Source organism: Heterocephalus glaber, unplaced genomic scaffold (assembly GCF_053883595.1).
Source record: "Heterocephalus glaber isolate CG9 unplaced genomic scaffold, H.glaber_assembly_v1.0 deba00000122, whole genome shotgun sequence".
Taxonomy (NCBI): domain Eukaryota; kingdom Metazoa; phylum Chordata; class Mammalia; order Rodentia; family Bathyergidae; genus Heterocephalus; species Heterocephalus glaber.
The window spans coordinates 54,868,062-54,888,384 of NW_028258138.1; the positions used below are offsets into that span (position 1 = coordinate 54,868,062).

Below are 20,323 nucleotides of genomic sequence, written 5' to 3' on the forward strand. Positions count from 1 at the left end.
TGACCATTCTGATTTGCAAACAGATCACACAGACTGTATCTCCTCACTGGTGCTTACTCTAATATGAATTCACCCATCACTCTTCCTTTATAAACTGACTACTGTCATATGCAAATTAAGTCTCACCATAAATTCTCAAGTGCTACTTTGGTTACTCTGCCTAGTTTCTGTCATACGGTTGATGGAATACACATGAAAAATGTCTGTAATAGACATATAACTCATCAAGATTGTCCCTCAGTGATTAAAATAATGTTTCTGTCAATATATACTTAATAGAAGATAAAAGAATGTTTAATGAAGACCAATAAATAACTCCTTTTCTAGTCTTCAACATAGTCATGTTATACGCATGTTAAAAGGAAGTACTTAGAAATTCTTTTATTCTAATTGACTCAGTAGATTTCACTTCCTCAAATAGGAAACACTTCCAAAATCAAAGGATATAGAAGTTATCAGTGAATACTCTACAGATCTGAACTCACCTATGTAATATACCCATGACAGAGTAATTTAGACTCACATTGCAAACACTAATACTAAAATTTAATGATATACTTTAGGTAACCTCGGAATAAATTAACAATGACAGAAAAGTAGAAAAAAAATGTAAATTTCAAATAACAAATTCTCCTGTCCTCACAAATGCCTTCATATATGTTTTCTCTTAAATATTGTTAGGATAAACCTTACATGAAGCACAATTTATTTGTTTTCAGGTCGACTGATTATTAGAGGAACACACTGACTTCTTAACCATTCTAAGCCTTCTTACAAATGCAATACATACAGACAGTCTCATTTTGGAGTGCATTTTATTCTCTCTCTCTCTCTCTCCCTCCCTCCCTCCTTCCCTTTCACGTAGCTTTGAGATTATCATAAAATCTTTTTAAATATGGCAATTATATTTGAAACAATTACATATAAATAAATGCACTAAGAGCAGAGGCCAGGTCTATATGAGGTAGTTTTCAGAGCATAGTATTTCCCACATATACTAAATAACTTTTTCTTGAAAGAATGAAGATAGTTAACAGTAATATTAGACTAAATGCCTCAGAATGGATGGTCTTTAGTTTTGGCCCTCTTTTATGATGGAAAACAGAAAAACACATTAATGAATCTACGCTCTTTTAGTTTTGATTTGGGAGGCCCATAAAAAACATGTACAGTGAATCAGAAAAAGCTCGAAGATACTGTGCATTAGGACATGGGATTAGACTTCTATCTCTACCAATTACTCCATGTGATGCTAGACAATTCATTCTTTCTTATTAGCAAAGAATAATAAGACAATGCACAAGTTAAAGGCTAAGATACAAGTTAGCTCAAAGTGCTAAAAAGTGCTATCCACATTTCAGTTGGCATAGTAACTAAAAATAGTCTCAAAACACAAAGAAATACAGTAAGAAAACGAAGAAAACATCCCTTACTCTTTGAAACAAAACTCCTATTTCCATAGCAATTCCATTTTGTAATGCAATGAATATGATTTAAAAACTTTGGAATTATTCATGTACATTACTTAAATATAATTGAAAATTTAAGATATCTCCCCTAAGAGACCACATTAGTTGCTACATTTGGAACAGTAATGACTAAACTTCCAGGCACTGCTGAAAGTGTAACTTCATTTAATTCTATGACACAGATACAATTATTGTTCCCATTTTACCAGTAAGAACATTGACACTACACAATTTACAAAAGTTACACAGCCTAGCAGTGCTGAGTGGGAAACCATAAGGGGGTATGTTTCAGGAGCCTAATTATGTCATCTCTATATTATATCTATATTAGATGTTGTAGTTTGTCAATCTCAGATTTACAGAGTAGGTTAAAATAAAATTCAAAAATAGCTCTTTGCAACTGATCATTCACTAACTGAAAAAGTTTTGGAACTATTTTGTTCAATGGCAAATTTTAAAATGAAAGATAATACAACAATCAATGAAAACTCTCTTTAAAAGTTTCAGCTTTTTAAGAGAAGGATGCAAAACTTGTCTGAGTATGAACAGCACTCCTTGGGATATATTTTTACATAGTATAAGTTTTTGTAAAAATATTTGCTGCTCAAATCCGATGCAAAATATTAATGCATTAAATTAGTCAGTTCACACTACAAAGAGATTTTGCTTCATGCAATCAACTTTGAAACACATAAAATGTCCATGTTAGACTCAACTAAGAATGAGTTTTCCAGAGTGTCAGCATCTTATGGTCCAGGCACATCCCAATATGTGAGACTACATCTAATTAGTTACTAAACTCAGTCAAGCATTTTCTCTGTAAATAAAATCATTTTTCTCAGATCTTTCTCCTCCTTTACATTCTTACTGCAGTCCTCTAGTTCAAGACATCTTTGGTAACTTTTTAAACCAACTTCTGCAGTCCCTTCATTACTCCCAAAATGAAAACTAAGCTCTAATATTTCATTTTAACAGATTTATGCACAAAGATACACCATGTAATCAATGACAGAAGTATTATCTTAAAACATGTTTAAAGGCAGATATTTTCTTATTCGTAGTACTAAAGTAACAGACTTTCAGTGAGGCTAGATATTGGAGACTTGGTTGTTTTTGAAGGATGACAAAGTAAAAAATTTTTTTACTAAGATTTGATTATTTGAGCTTGCTTCTCAGCTCTCTGAGACAACTATACATTTCTTCAACTATGTTCTCTTAAATGGAACATCCCCAAATCTCTTTAATTATATAATATTAACACCAGAGCTCACTGATTTTCATCGAGTGACTTCTTGTAAATTACTATTTTGAACACTCCAATATACTTCCTTTAAAATATTTGGAAGAAACATGCAGGAAAAATAATCATACAAAAATATTAATTTTACCATTTAATGGATTAAAGTTTTTGGCAGTAATTAAAAATATGTTCTGATATTCAACTAACAAATTATTCATTTTTATTTTGATGCCATTCAAAAGCTCAAAAAATCATTTTATAGATTCCTTGGAAAAATATATAAGGAAATAATTCTTTCCTTTATACCTCAAGCGGTGACCCTGTAGTGTCTCTGCTGCATAACACTGTACTGCACAAGGGAAGATGTGAAGCAGTTCAGGGCCATGAGCATAAACATTTTGTTAATATCCTAGTAATATGAGGAAGTGAAAGAAAACTCTCCAAGCTTTGTTAACCAAGGGTAGAACAGAAATGCCATACCCAGAGTAATTCTGCTTCAAAGAAGGCCTTTGGAAAGGTGATTAGTCGATTTATTCAGTATTCTGTGCAAACTCTGGCAGGCTTATTCAATTTATGAAATAACACAGATGTTTCAGAAGGAGAAATAAGCAGCTGACACTTCTTCAGGGGCATGACTAATGGGCCATTATGACAGCAATTAAGGAGTAACCATTGGCAGCCTGTAACAACTGATACTGCTACCCTGCATTTCTTAGGTTTTCTGTTAATTACATAAAATTTAAGTCTCTAATGAATTTCAATTAAACCAAAGTAAGGCATCAAATGGAAAGAAATATTGGTGAAGAAGGACTTGATATAAAAATGCATATTGGCCGAACACATTATGTTTTACGGTCAAGATTTAATATTTCCTATTGGATTCTGATTGATTTATCATAGCTTCTTGGCAGCGAAGCAGCCTTTAAAATCATTTTCATATCAGCATGTCCATCCAAAGTAGTGGAAAGTAACAAAAAATGTCTGGCACCCATAATTAAATTGGAAAGTAACAAAACCTGTCTAGAACTCATAATTAAATTTGAAGGGTAAGAGGATACTAATTTTAAGTAATTATACCATCTCCCTTTATCCAACTTCCAGATTTAATTTTCACTTCTTGAGGGTAGGGACTGAATCTAAGTATTCTCAGCTGAAAGATTACTACAGAACCTGGACACAGCAGTCACTCAAATGATGTTTCCTAAATAACTGAATACATTAATGGATATGAGGTCGTGAGGAATAATGATCAAAATAGCTCAGGTTTTCATCTATCAAATCAGTTAAGGTAAACAAAACAACAAATTATCCTTGTGTCCAATTTAGCTTGAAACCTTAACTTTTTCTCTGGTAACAACAATCACCTATTTCAAAGACACTGGCTTTAAAGACAGAAAACATGGTCTTTACCAACATACCATTTGGTGGTAAGAGAAAATTTGAAAAAGACAAAACATATTATTACATTTAGAAGTTCAGATAGAAAATTTGGAACTAAGGAAATGTACCATAATTTTGTTCTTTTCATTCATAAATTCACCATCAATTAGATTAAATCCAGTGTGCCCCAATTTGGGGCTACAGGTATGAGGTTTTTAAAAAATTCAATGTTTTTCAACTGTGTTTTAAGTGGATTAGCTTTATAGACTTTTATTTTTATTATAAAGCATGGGAATTTTACAATAACATGTTTAAATAATCATAAAATACTGCTGTACATGAAATGACATTAAAGTTGCCAAAACAGATCCACTGGTTGGCAGGAAATAACACTATATAAAACGTGTATATAAATGTATAAATACAGAGTTGTCCAAAAGTACTGTAGAAATGTTCAGAAGCTAAAGCTTCCTTAACCAGTAGGACCCCACTGTGATACAGGGTCTCCTGAATATTACTTTAGAATTCTCAAACAGTACCCTAAGAACAAGTTTATTTAGGCAGAGGCAAACTTCAATCAGGGATCACTGTGAATGTTTCTTGGTGTTTAAAAAAAAAAATACAATAAATAGAAACTCAGTCTTACTGCCTTTGGGTGAGTGGTGATAGTACTGTAAGAAATAAAAATAAGAGGGTTCAAATACAAGCAGAGAAAAATAAAAATGTTAAAAGTTGAAATAAATCACACAATAGCTACTATACTACATGGAACAAAATGGATCCAAGGCTTAGAGAAATTGTAAGACTCATTCTCAGATCTGGGGCATGATAAAAAGGTCTCTGAAAGACCATAGACACTTCTCAGAAAAGAACAGGGCAGAACACAGGCATGGTGAGGCTTTTCACAACTGATCTACCACACTGTCTTTCTGCTTAATACCGCTTTTTTTTCTTTTACATTACCAGCACACAGTCTGTACTTAATTATCAAGGAACTACCAATGTGTAGATACAATACTAAGGGAAAGAGTTCAAAAATAAGTAAAGTAATCCACCTTCCAGAAGAGAAATAAGTATGTATATAAATATTTACAAGAAAGCAAGGTAAGAGCTTACAGATACAAATATGAAATGCATAAGGACACTATTAGTAGAACACTTTTGTGTAGGAAGAATACAAGATTAATATTAAAATAAAGGTGTTGCATATGTTTCATTAAGCTATATGCAAAATCCAATGATCACATTAGTAATATAACATTATTAATTATTAACATAAATGGTGATTTTATACTATTATTTCAACCTTCTGAATATTTCTGAATTTGTCATTTCTATAAGGTTGTTTAGTAAACAATTACTTTTATTGCTCATAAAGCTTGTGCTAATATTTTAACTAAAGTTTTTAGTGTTTAACAATTCATGCACTTCCTCATTTCTAAAAGCATAACTGAGTACTTCAACATAAAAAAGAGAAATACCAAATGTTAACAATTTTTAAGTATTATTGGACATGACCTCATATAAGGTCACTAGATCAACATGTAAAATCACAAAATGAATCAAAAAACTTATTACCAACAAGCAAGATCAATTATACTATTTGGAGAATACAGAGTAATAGGCAGAAAAGTTATGGTGATCTGAAGAGCAAAGGGCAAAATACTAATAATATATCTCCTATATTCAATAATTCAAATAATTCAATGCCTTTAGTACATAACAGATCTTTTGCAAAATAAAATACATAGTACTAGCCCTAAAGTTATATATATAAAAAAGCAACTTTCTTTCAAAAAAATATACAATTAAAAACATAAAATTTCTTGTTTCATATCTAGCCATACTTTTTATTCATTTATTTATTTATTTTTTGGTACCGGGGATTGAACTCAGGACCTTGTGCGTGCAAGGCAGGCAGAAGAACCACTGAGCTAAATCCCTAGCCCTAGCCATACTTTTGAAGGAAACATCACTATGTGAAATCTGGAGTACAAAGTAAATAGACATTTTATATAATGGTTTAAATAATAAATTTTACTAATCCAAGGTTTCTCCCAAAGTAGTAAAAGCTTCAGATTTTTAAAACCACTCAACCCTTAAATACTAAGCACAGCATTAAGTTATATGTGAATTCCTGCAACATGTACATGTGTGTACGCTCCGGGACTGGAGCCTCAAGAAAACCACGGAAACATAAAAGGCCCTGCGTGGAGGCAGAGAGCAGTTTGTACCACCCTGTAATTCTGCTCTTCATTAGAAGGACATGCAAATTTTTAGTTTCAGGGTACATATGAGAATCATACTACTACACTAAATGCCTGAGTCAATTCAAAGGGAATGACAAATAAGATTCGTCTTTGTTGATTTAAGATTTATCCTGAAATACTGAGCAGGTGTCAAGTCAACCTAAGCAAGCAGTCCTTAACATTCAGAAAGTCACTGACTCAACATCTCTGGAATACCTTCTACCCAGACATTCAAAACACGCTTGGAAATAGAAAATTTTGTCTTCCGCCAGCACATCTAAATTTATTGAAAGTCATTTTTAAAAAGGCGTTGCTAAGTCTGGAAAACTATCACTCTTAACATAAATAGGAATTAAGTGTCTATGTGCCGTGAACTATTTTTGTTGATGCCATATTGAGCCTCCTTCTTCCTGAAGTATTTCCATGCATTGTACAAAATCTATCAACAAAATGAAGGAAGAACAGAAAACAAGGGCAAGGACATCAAGAAAAACCTAAGGTAAAATATAAAGCAGAAGTGTACTGGAAGAGAGAAGAGCAGGATATGTGAGTTCAGACAGGCTTCTGAAACAGCAAACCAATTACAGCTCATCTACTGATCTTCCTCTTTTCTCTTTACTCATTTTTAAGACATCCTTTTATTAAAATGACATCCTTTTTAAAAACTATGAAAATGTGAAAATCATTGTATTTTATTATAAGTAACCAGCTCAACAATCTGTCTATCTGCACCTGTCTGCCTCTTGGCATGAATCTAAGCCCATCTTTCCTCACATAATACAGAGGAATGATTAGGGTCTCGGGGGCTCAGAAGCAGGGTAAAAAAGTTGATTACATTCTCAGATGGGAATTTTTGCAAAGGCTTGCTTTGTAAACTCCACAAATACATTGTTCATTTCAGCATGAGTATGTTAATAAACAGTAGTTATATAATATGAATCCTCCAAATAATCCAAACTAGAATTCTGTCCAAAGATCCATTTTAAATTCTCCAACTTGTATTTCAGAAAAAAAATACAAGAAAGTCTTTGGGCATATTGGCTACTTTTCCAGCCTTATTAGGAAACATCAAATCAATTTATGTTTATTGAAAGCCCACCTACATCCAGGAAGGAAGTTTGTGTTAGATTTAACTTCTGTAAATTGGGAATTTTAACGCCTCTTTCGGTAGGAACTGTATCAGGGAGATATTTTTCTCTGATTCTATTTTACCCCTAAAACAACCACAGACATAGGTGAAAAAGAAGCCACATCTCAGAAGAAAAGAGATTCAGTTGAAATCATCAATAAAGAGTTATCCAATATAATTTGCTTAGGGTTTACAGTCTGATTACAGGAACCTGACCTACAATAACCTGTGTAAATATGGTTAGTTTGTAATAGCTGTGTCATACTGAAATTAATGGCATTATGGAAGTTGGACTAACTAAAATTAAGTTATACATGCCAAAGAAATAAAATATAAAAGAGCAAAACCAGCTTCTATTATAAACTCAAACATGAGACCTTTTTAAACAGCCATTTCAAGTAAAGCACTTTTCAGTATTACTTCCTAAAACATTAAGATGAAGAAAATTGAAAAAAAAATTTAAAAATATTTTTAAAATATAATAATAAATATATTAAAATAAATAATATTAAAAATATTAGGGAAAATAAACAAGACAAATATGTTGCTAATTAAGTCTTGGTTATACCTGCCATGCAGTAAGGCAAGAGGTGCACATCAAATGCCCACAGGGCTCAATCTTGACATCTTTGTCATTTTCTGCACAAATTTTACAGAGCTGAAAAGTGGAGCCCATTTCACAGTATAATTCATATTGTTCCTGGAATATGGGGAGAAAAAAAGGCAATGTTAATGTATTTCTAGCATAAACTGTTAACATTTAATTTTCTCAATCACAATGACTTATAGTAAGTATTTTACACTTGAACCAGTCAGAATTATGTTACTATTTTAGACATGTTTTAAATTGATAACCATAGTTTGGTCTGTTAAATCAATTTTTGACATGCTTGAGCTTTTTAGTAGCCAATTTATAAGCTTTTTAACACTGGATTATTTAATATTTTATACTGTTCCCTAGAGAAGGGACTTGCTTCAACAATCACAGGGATTCAGAAGACAAAACCTTTGATTTTAAAATGGTAAAATAAGTGAATTATATTCTTTGTAATGTGATATGCTCACCTAATTCCACTGTGAAATAAAGTAAAAATACTCTAGGTGAACATTAAATTTTATTTATTAGATATCTTTAGAAATCCCACAATGGAAGACTAGCAACATTTGTCTTTCCTGTGTGCCACACACTGTAGCCACATTTATTATTTATATGCTCTAAAGCATAAGATATATTGGATTTTTAAAAAATTACATGAATCTCACTAAGTTTTCATTATTTTATTCAAATTCTAAGTCTTTGAGTCTAAAGTTCATGCACTGTTCCTATCTGACATTGTCAAGAAAACTAATCATTTCAGTAACCAAAAAGTGATTTATTAAAAGTTTCTGTTCCTTTGATTTACTAATATTTCAAGCTAAGAATGTCTGGCATAGTAAATGTGCAAAATTAGAAATGTCTATGTCACAAAAAAAATACAGATTGTTAAATGTAAAGAAAATATTTTATAAAGTGCTGCTTACAAGGAATAAAAAGTGAAGGAATCATGAAATCAAAATTTATATATAAAGCCATGTTTTAGGCCTACAAGTACTTGACCTTGAGTAAAAAAAATAAGTGACAATTTATTCAACAATCTACCAGAAGATACTACAATATTACAATCCTGGAACAAAACAAATATACTCACACATACACCCACATAGAAATAATACACACATACATATGAATTTTATATACGTGGTATATGTATGACTATATTCATAATTTTTAGGCAAATAGAGATAAGTAAATTCATTAAGATAAGAAAGAACTAAAATCTAAAGTAATTTAAAGTAAGTAATGAAATATTGAATTTGTTGAAATAATTATTTATACTGGTTAGGACTATCCAAATACGTTTACAATTATAAGAAAATTCTAATATAGTAAAATCATAGATGCAGATCTTAATGTAACCTAAGGGGTAAGAATATTAGTATTTTAAGATAATGATGTTACTTTTTTTTTTTTTGGTACCGGGGATCGAACTTGGGACCTTGTGCTTGCAAGGCAGGCGCTAGAACCACTGAGCTAAATCCCCGGCCCAATGATGTTACTCTTGAAGATTTATTTTTAAATAGCTCCGTAAAGAGGAACTATCTCTTGTCAGTGACCTTTCACACATATCATAAAATCACTATACAAATTTTAAACATGATAATCATGTATGACATTTAAATAGTTATCCACAAATTGTAAATATAAATTTTAACAAATAGGTTTTACTCAACACTATCAAGTCAGGGATGGAAGCTAGGATAATTACAAAGTAAATTATCTTCTGGAAAAAAAAAAACCAAAAAACTCTCACGTTTGGTTGTTTACCTTGCAATTTTTATTACTTATTATGGAAAACATACACATATCTAAAATAAAAGGTATTTTAAAAGTATACGTCTGTAAAATAAAATATTCAATTTCCTTTCATCCTCTCTGATTTCCCAATCTTTTTAACTTTCTTAAATACTGTCACCAGTTTCATTATTTTTGAAATGTGCATATATATGTTCAAATATGGTTTCTTATATGTTTATTTATAAATACTGGACTCATTTTCAAAATAAAATGCTACATAATCAAGCTTTACCTAAATGGGGTTTTTTTTCTTCACAAAACAAGACGCAAGAGTTCCCATGGGACTATATAGAGCTGCCTTCCTCTGGTTGATGATTTCATATAACTACTGTGGTGAGTATACTATGGTTATTTAATCTTAGAGAACACGTTGTTGTTTTGTAACTTTGTACTTCTATCAGAAATAATACAGTGAACACCCTATTGGACAGACCTTTGTGTGCTTGTGTACGTGATACAAATATAGAATTTGGAGTCAAAAGATGTTTTCAGTTAGACTTCTATAGTTACTGAATATTAACCTATAGAAGGCCTTGCCAACAAATTATATTCTCACTCATAATTTTGAGGGTGCCAAATCAGATTGAGAAAAACATACATACTATCTTCAATCATCTTTAATTACTCACTTAACTCTGGCAGCTATAGCAAAAATTCTTTCAATCATTTTTCTGGTTTTCTAACCTAAGGTTTGCTCCTCACATCTATATATCTACCTACAGATTCATCAATTTCTATATAAATGCTAATACTATATTGCAAGCAAGAACATTAAGACCAGAATTTTCTATCCAAAATATATAATTTCTTTTCATTTTAGAATTCCTGAAGTTACCCTTTGTATAAAATACTTGCACCTGATTTATCAATAGTTAAGATATTCTGATTTCTAAGGTTTTATACGTAAGTAATTATTTTGAGAAACTGTCCTTACCTGTGTGACTTTTATGTGATCATGGGGTGTAGGTTCACATAAGCCAGTTAAATCGGGATTATAACTCCTCCCATCTGGATAAAGATAACTGAATTTAAAAAGAAACTTTATTACCTTCAACATACAAGTTTTAATTGCGTTTAAGGTTATTTAAGACATTTTTATGTTGCTTGTTTTTATAACAAATCACATTTTTTCGGTTTTCAGAATGTGATATTTTTAGGTTATGTAAAATGTAGAAATCATTTCCATACAACTCAGTGGATTCAGCCACTAGTCAACTATTTTTAATTAAATCTCTTTAATATATGATCCTCATAAAAATTTAAAATGTATTTTTCTGATTACAGTAATTATGTTGTATTCCAAAACAGTTTGAATATACTTCTACTTCCAATTATTACTTTTTTCAATTTTATTTTACCATGTTTATTATCACAGGTAAAGTAGAAAACAGCTTTCTCAACTTATTCAGACACTTTTCTCTGTTGTTTCCTTTTCTACAGTTTTCCAATCTTACTTCTTTCTACTCATCTAATATCTGCATAGGCAGCCACACACCAGCACATACATACACACACACACACACACACACACACACATTTTTAAAAATGAGAAAATGTTAAAATTCCATGTTTCATTGACTTTAATAAAACACAGAATGGTCATATCAAAGCAATGTTGTATTAGAACAGAAATCTGAACTAAAGCTTATAATAACACTGATGCTATTTTGCTGTTAAATCACAATTTTTACTCATTGTTCAGAAAGTCAATGAAAATGAAGATTTTTTTCAGTTAATACCCACTTTTAATTAAGAAATGGTAATATTACTGCTAGATATCAATTGAGTAAATTATGGTTAGTTTTGTTTAATTTCTTTCTATAGTGGAGAACTTTATATAAAAATACTTATGTTTAAATGAAGAGTCTATAACGATGTTAGTAACTACCAGAATTTATGCAAGAAACTCAGAAAAATGAACTTAAAAGGTAGATGATTCTTATACAGTATGAGAAAGATCAGTAAAATGATTTCTTTGTTGACATATAAATACAGTATAATCTATGGGGACACATTCCAAATTCTACAGATATTAAAATACGGAAATAATAAGCAAAACGTGGTAATTTCTTTTTATATCCTAAAATAACCATTAAAAGAATTATCGTACAGTATTTTATCATACATCAAAAATATGTAGAAATTCTAGGACAAATTCAGAAATAATTACAAAAATTATAGAGAAGAAACATTTTAAAAAGAGAAAAGAAAAGAAAGATGTTAAGGACAGGTTAAAATTTTCTATTTAACTTATCAGGGGCCCTTTGATGATTGTTATTCTGTATACAGCTAATAAGCCACCTTTCATGGCAGGGAAGGAGTAAGCAATTTTTGATGTTTACCAAAATAAACCAAGTTATCATCTATATCATGCAATATTGGATTAACTATAAGGAAATATGGCTGAAATTGATAATAGTTGGACCAGATGACCCTGCGGTTTCACTGATCTGAAGAAATCACTAAACTTAACAAACATAATGTAATCTATTTTATCTTTATCTGCTATGGAAATTTAAACTAGCCATTCCCTCTGAAGATGCCACAGTCTGTGTGTGTGTGTGTCCTGGTGTAAAGATTAACAGTTATTCTGCGTAAGAGTTCAGAGGCTTTGTTGCATTGACTATAATACTGTAATTTAGTGTTTTTGATTGGCTTTTAAAACTAGATGGAAAGTATAGTAACAATACAAGTAAGAATATCAAAATATTCCATTTACAGGTTTCTCTGCTCACACCTTTGTAAAGTAAAACTTTCAAGTAACTTTTCTTTAAAACTAACGAATAAGGAACTAGAGATATTTATAGCTAAGTGGATGCACACTGAGGCCATACTCTTAAGTGAAATAAACAGGACACACATGAGCAAGTACCAAATAGTTTTTCTGGTGTGAAAAACTAAAAGTGTAAATAAGGATCAAAATGTATAATTGATATTGTGAAATAAGAAGAAAAGGTATAAAGGAGTAGGGGAAGTGGGAGGGCTAGGGGAAAGGAAAGAAAGGAAAAGAAAAAAATGAGAAAAGGAAAAAAATGGAAACAAAGTCTTTGTAAATAGGGAAAGGTGGAGGGGGGTGAAGGGAGGGCAGGGGAATGGGGAAAAAATAAGAACCAAGATACTCATGTAAAGGTACAAGATCCCAATGATGAATGTAACTGTATTGTATACCTAAAATGTACCAATAAACTTAGTGAAAAAAATAAAAACAAGAAAACTAAAAATCCTACAATTATAATGAGTCAAAAGCTGCACATATGAATATTTAATACATCCAAATTAAGGTAAAACAAATAATTATAGCAAATTTATGAAAATTCAAAAAGAAATTCATATTTGGTTCCAAAATTTGTGATTTACTTTCTATGTAATTTCCTGAAAACTTGTAGCTTTAAAAACATATACTGTTTCTTCACATATTTCACACATATTTCTTTTTCCCTTTTTATCTGTCTTACTTTCTTTTAAATATTTTTATCAGTATATGTTTGCAGTATGTAATGATTACATTCATGGTGGGGAGCTGAAGTTGGAACAAATACATAACACATCTTAATTCTTTCTTATACCATTCTCCTTCCCTCTCTCTTCCCTCCATTATTCTTTTGGTGACTCTTCATATTGCAAAAGATCTATCTCCTTGTTTCCTATTTTCTATCTTATTTTCTCTTTAATTTGGGTTCCTCATATCAGAAAAACCATGCAATATGTAAGCTTGTGTCTGATTTATTTCCCTAACATTATGTTTTCTAGGTGCACCTATTTTCCTACAAATGACACAACTGTTTCCTGTTTTTATTAGTACATATTTGCAGTGCATGATGTTTACATTCACCCCAGGGAGTAGATACATGTACTTAACATATCTTGATTCTTTTTATTTTATTCACATTCCCCTCCCCACCCACCTCCCTCCTCCATCTCTAGACTCCCTTTCTTCATTTTCATTATTATTATTATTATTTAGACCATATTTGCCACATATAATGTTTACATTCATGGTGGGTTATTGGCACATGAGCATCTTAAATCTTTTTTTTTTAATGTCCCTTTTCCTTTCCCTCCCACTCTTGTCCCTTACTTTTTTTTTTGAGATAGGGTATCACTAGATATATAGCTGAGGCTGGCCTTGAACTCACTATGTATCCCAGGCTGGCCTGGAACTCACGGCCATCCTCTTGGCTCAGTGTCCAGGTGTGTGCCACCATGTCCAGCTTCCCTCATCTTTGCATCCCCTTTCTATTTAAAAAAGATCTATCTCCCTTTTATCAATCTTTTATCCTTATTTTTCTTTTAATCAATCTTTTATTTTGCTTATTTGTACTATGAATAACTCAAATGACAGAAACTTTGATATGTAAGCTTGTGTGTCTGATTTATTTCACTTACTGTTTTCAAAATGTCCTTTCTATGGAACAGCAGTACTCAGATTATTTGCTCTTCACTAACTCTGGTGGACTATCTATCTCCTGATAGGCTCCTATCATAATCCATTCTTGCAAATTGGATTACATATATCTCTAAGTTACTCAAGAAATTTTAAAAAGCCCCTGTTGGCCAGGATCTTGGCACATGCCTATAATCCCAGGTACTCACAGGCTCAGGCAGGAGGGATTACAAGTTGGAGCACACCCTGAGCAACTTAGCTAGATCCTGTCTCAAAGAATAAAAGAGGGCTGGGGATGTAGCTGAGAGGAAGATGCTGGATTCAATCCCTACTACTGCCAAGAAAAAGAAAAATTTGTAAAAGTAAAGAAGTGGCACATGGAGAGGATTTTGGATAGATTACTATAATGAGCAAAGAAAAGAATACAGAGAAAAAGAAAAAAAAGGTAGAGAAACAAAAAGATAAAAAGAAAAAAAATATAGTACTAACAGTCAAAATAAAAAGTGGCAACTGTATTATTTTAAAAGTATTTAGGTCTCAAATTTTCCTATGAGAGGTGCAAACTGATAACGTAATTTGTCATTGTATTTTACATCATATACTTAGTTTCAAATAATTAGGTTGCCTTAAAATGACTAAAGAGATGAACAATAAACAATATACATTTCCGAGTCTTGAGGTGATTGTCAGCCTCACTATCTACTTTCTCCATCTCTGGGCAGACTCTATTTTTCAACTTTGTGAGTCATAAACTAGCTCAATCCCATTTCTCATACTTACAATCCTTCCCTGCTCCCATCAATCAGGGCTTGAAACAAGGGCTTGTTGTGAGGTATGGTCTGCAAGATATTTCCATCCCCGGTCACGTAGCCAATGGCCCACTGTCCCAGTCGAGTGCAGCTTAACCGGAAAATATAGCTGGAAAACACAAGCAAACATTGTTCAATCACATTCAAAAGGTATGCTAAACATTAAATAATTTGTTAGGCTTTTTAAAAAGCAAAATAAGACGCAGAATCATTTAAAATTCCTGATAGAAAGTTTTATCATGTTTTTAACATCATCATACTTCTGTGTTTTTTGACCTGTAAAACAAATATTGGTAACAAATTCTTTTCACTTATTTATCTCAAGAGTTATATGAGAAAACACATAAGTTGTAAAGTATCAAATGATTTATTGTCATCATTATCAGGGATGCTGTGTATGAAAATGCTGCAGATATGAAACGGCTATGACATAGGTCATTTTTGAGAAGTAAAAATAAGATACATGCATAAGAATTTAATTTTCCATCTCAGAAACTGAGCCAGTTTCTATAGTGGAATTCAATGGCTTATTTTTAAATATTAAAATTATGCATTTTAACTGTTAACTTATTTTAAAATAATACTTTTTCTTTCAAGTATTTCAGTGATCTATCTTTAAATAAATCTCAAAAGAGCTGAACTATAATAATGAGAATGCAAACTAGGTAAATTCATATTTGCCACTCAAACCTGCCAAACTAAGGACTGTATCTTTCACTATGAAGCCAAAATTGTTCCAAACATAAATGAAATGAAAGACAAATCCTTTAAAATGAATCTCCAATGAAAGGAGACATTGACTTGGCTTTAAATGCATCATCATTTACTTATTCATTTAGTTGTCTATGTCAGTTTAGATCATTTCTCTTTATTTCAGTGTATTACACTCAATCCTGCCATCATCAATATCCATATCTGGATTTTATAGCTCATTAAGTAGATCAAAAGTAAGTTAACTTAAGTCTGCTGGCTACAAGAGAGCTGCTATATGAATGTAAAAAATAAGAGAGAAATAAGGGAAATGAATATCTCTTAATTTATGTCAGTTATTGACAAACCAAGCACTATATAAAAACTTCGCAAAATATAATTTAGCACACATAATGGCTATACAGTCACCACAGTTAATTAACCTGAATATTTAGTAATGCAATGTGATTTCATCTACCAGGAAACAAGTTTTTATAACAACAGAAAATGTGATATTTTAATGTTAAGATCTTCATACTCGTGATAGAACCACTGTAGAGGACCTTTCAAAGAAATCTAAAAAGATATTGCGCTAGAAAGCCTGAAAATAGGGATATCAACCTGTCAATTATTGGCATCTTTAATCAGAATCAGATAAAACAATTCTACATAGACTAAAGACTGTGACGTTATGAAAAGTGCTATAAAAATAGAAAGTCAATGTAAGTTATAACTTACTTTAGAAGATCGTAACTAGTTACATTAAGAAATGTATATGATACAATTCTTTCAAATAAAAAAGTAAAATACTCAGCCATAAAGAATGAGAAACTAGAGACATTTATATAAGTGGATGCACATTGAGGCCATACTCTTTAAGTGAAATAAATAGGACACACATGTGTAAATGTGTAAATACCAAATAGTTTCTTTGGTGTGAATAACTGAAAGCGTAAATAAGAATCAAAATGTGTAATTGATATTGTGAAATAGGAAGAAAATGTTTAAAGGAATAGGGGACGTGGGAGGAGAAGGGGAAAGGAAAGAAGGGAAAAGAAAAAATATGAGAAAAGGAAAAACATGGAAACAAAGTCTTTGTAAATAGGGAAGGGTGAAGCGGGTGAAGGGCAGGGGAATGGGGAAAAAATAAGAACCAAGATACTCATGTAAAGGTACAAGATCCCAATGATGAATGCAACTGTATTGTATACCTAAAATGTACCAATAAACTAAATGGAAAAATATAACAATAAAAGAGTAAAATATAAGAACCTTAAAAATCTGTAGAAATATATGAAAATATAAAATTATAAATCTACATGGTTAATATTTTTAAACTAGTTCCATATTTTTTCATATAAAGAGCCTAATACCAAAAAGCATTCTTATGAAATTGCTCAGTTTTTAACATCCCGTTTTGTTTTCTTAAATATTCTTTCAAGATGATGTTTCTAAAACTGATCATCACATAGGCGGTTCAAACAATTCATGTACAATAGCAGTATCATTACTAGTAATTTGATGATAGTTGACAAAATGGCCTTTTAGAACAACTTTTTCCTCTTATGCACATTTTTGTTATTCACTTTCATTTGTGTAACATTTTCTATCATTTGCTGCTGACCCTTTTGTTGGTAGCTACTTCTGAGCTTCGTGAAATCAATTTTTGCCTTATTTTTAGTACCTCGCTTTGCAAAAATGGCATAATTAACATAATCAAAAGAATATGTTTCATGTTGACAAGGTCATTTTTGATTCAAGCACTCTTTAACACTAAGTCATTCAATTTGTGCATATGTGGTATTAAGGATCACATCCTATACCTCAACCCTCAAATATAATTTCAGCACATTAGTTAGAACAGAAGTGTCCTTGGAACAGAACCAAGTATTTTCCTTACTTTGAATTTAAAAAGATCAAAATGTTCTAGGAAAAAGACCAGTGAATCACAGTTATTCTGCAAAGCAAATATTTAAAATTATTTGATTTTGTTCACAAAAAGTTTTCCTAAACATATTTTAAGTTCTCACATCACACTTTGCACATTACACATTACTACAACTACCTATTTCTTCTTTAGCTATTCAAAAACCTAATCATAAGAAATCCTTCAATGATACAAAACAATCCCATGAACATACAAAACTCTCCTTAATCTAAACAGAACCTAAGTCCCCATGAACATATAAAACTCTTAAACAGAACCTTCAACAGCAGCCTAGTTATCTCCTGTACCATCAACTTCTCTTCGTAACATATTAATTCCTTAAACAAATTAAATTTTTACTGTGATAGAGAAGAAAGAATCAAAACTGTTGGCTTAAATCTTAGAAGACTAAGAAAGGATAAACACCAAAGTTATTACAAATCAAATGAAAATGATCCTAGAAGCAAAAGGTGGGCTTGAAAAACAAATTCATTCTTTTCTTTTTTTAACAAATTCATTCTTGAAGGAAACCATCTCTATATGAAAATCAGTGCACTAATGGGCAGCAAAATGATATTCTCCTGCCAAAAAGTGACAACTCTGAGCACAGATCTCTAGTGTCTCTACTGCTGTACTCAGAACACTGTACCATAACAGATGTCATCGCTCAAATGGCTAGGTGGAAAATAGTAGAAAATGCATGTATCCAGGGAAGGGACAGATTTTCTGGTCTTGCATTTGTCATTCATTAGGTGTGATTTCTCGGCCAAATCCAAAGGCTTCGCTAACTAAACACTCAACCTCTGTAAGTCTCAGTCTATTACATCATTTGTAAAATGAAACAATTTTTGAAGCTGTAAAGAGGTTTGAGGTGTTACAGAAGCTGTTCTCAGGGACATGAAGTTGATTTGTGGTAACACTGGGCTAATATTTATGTGTTTTATGTATTTATCATGTACAAGTATGCATGTAAATGCATTTACACATATTTATTTGTATTACCATGTAAGTAAAATGATCTATTTGTCTTCAGTATTCAATACTTAAGATATTCAAGTATTCAAATATACACATACAATGCTGTATAAAACACAGGAATTAAAAATAATCAATATATGTTAATATCCTCCAATGTGAAAAGCAGAAATCTAAGGATAAATGAATCTTTAAGTTTATCACATTGCACAGTAGCACATCCCCTTTGAATTCATGAACACTAAGTTGTACAACAAGCACAATCCATCAATTTAAAGGTCACAACTGAGAAGCACCATTTTGTTCTAGTAACTTCCTCATCCCTGGTAAGAGTTACTGATTTATTCAGATAATAACCATGGAAGATTTCTTTTCTTTAAATTTGCTGTAGAAGGTTACCGTTGCAAAGCCTTACCTTCCAGGTTTGGTGCTGTACTTCTGCAGGCGTGCCTTAACCTCATCATAAGTGAGAAATGCCATGTACCCGGGATGTGTCACAGCTAAGAAATTCCAATTCCGGAGAATAGAGCCCCACGGCTGAAAAAAATACATAAATTGAGAGAATATCTAGATAATATCAACCAATGATTACACACCAACTCATTATTTCATACCCTTAATGAAATTCTACTGGATATTTTTGTACTTATTTGTCTTGAGTTAACCTTTGTTAACAGCAAATATGCAATAGTTTGTTCTTTTTTGGTTGAGAAATGTAATCAGACAGAAAAAAGATCTCTTAGGAACCGAATATAAAGAACAAAAAGGAAAACCTTATAACCTCTACATAGTCTACTTTTAATACAGCATTTGTGATCATTTTAAAACATAAACCACATAATCTTTTTCTTCAAAACTTTCTAATTTTAAATAAGAACCAAAGTACTCGTAAAGAGCCTCCAATGACTCCAATGGGCCTAACACCGTTTGATCTCAGGTGACTTTCTGTCCCAGTCTCTTATCACACTTCCACTTCCTGCCTCTTCTCTGGTCACACTGGCCTCTTTGTCACTGGCCTGAACACCAGCCCATCTGTCACCAGTCTTTGATTCTTCTACCTAAATTCTCCCCTTCCAAATGTCATGTGATTCCTTTCTCCAATGTCCCTTCCTCAATGAAAATGACCAGCATATTTAAAACAGGTACCGCCTGTCACATTCCTCATCTGCTATATGTCTGTTCTGTCCACTAATGTGCCCACAGGTGCCTCATTTTGTACAATGACAAAGCATACCACAGAAAGTGTTTTGGCAAAAGTTGCACATTAACATAAGCTACCTAAGGGCAAGGAACATGTCTGTCTTGCTCATCCACGGATACTGACAGACATACACAGTGTCAGATACACTGTTGTTGAATAGTAACTTTCATGTTTCCTCCAAGGTAGCATGCTACTGTACTTTCTCTTGGTTTAGGCTTAAACAATTATAAAATAGGAAACATTTAGGGTTTAAAAATGAGTTATATAAAAAAAATTCACAAAATACCTGGTATCAATATATCAATCTCTCTTTGATCTGATTAGTTGTCCCTCCAGCTACCACAGCAAGAGAAAAAGGCAGTTAGTGATAGACAACTTTGCTTGAGGGTGTGGATGAATCATTTGCAATTATTTTTCAGGCTGAGGCTACATTTATTCCTAGGAATTGGCAGCATAGTACATCTAATGTGCCAGA

The 20,323-nt window shown here is 31.9% G+C and overlaps 1 protein-coding gene across 10 annotated transcripts in view; it reads right to left on the reverse strand.

Annotated features, from left to right (window-relative positions):
- Cblb (Cbl proto-oncogene B) overlaps window positions 1–20,323 on the reverse strand; it is a 212,441-nt gene that overhangs the window by 69,567 nt on the left and 122,551 nt on the right. For all 10 annotated transcript variants that reach the window (XM_021264279.2, XM_021264269.2, XM_004835783.3 and 7 more), the window contains exons 6-9: window positions 19,063–19,184; window positions 15,027–15,164; window positions 10,797–10,884; window positions 8,036–8,167 (exon numbers count right to left, since the gene is read on the reverse strand). In XM_021264279.2, coding sequence (XP_021119938.2) covers window positions 8,036–8,167; window positions 10,797–10,884; window positions 15,027–15,164; window positions 19,063–19,184 — 480 coding nt within the window. The remainder of the gene's footprint in view (window positions 1–8,035; window positions 8,168–10,796; window positions 10,885–15,026; window positions 15,165–19,062; window positions 19,185–20,323) is intronic.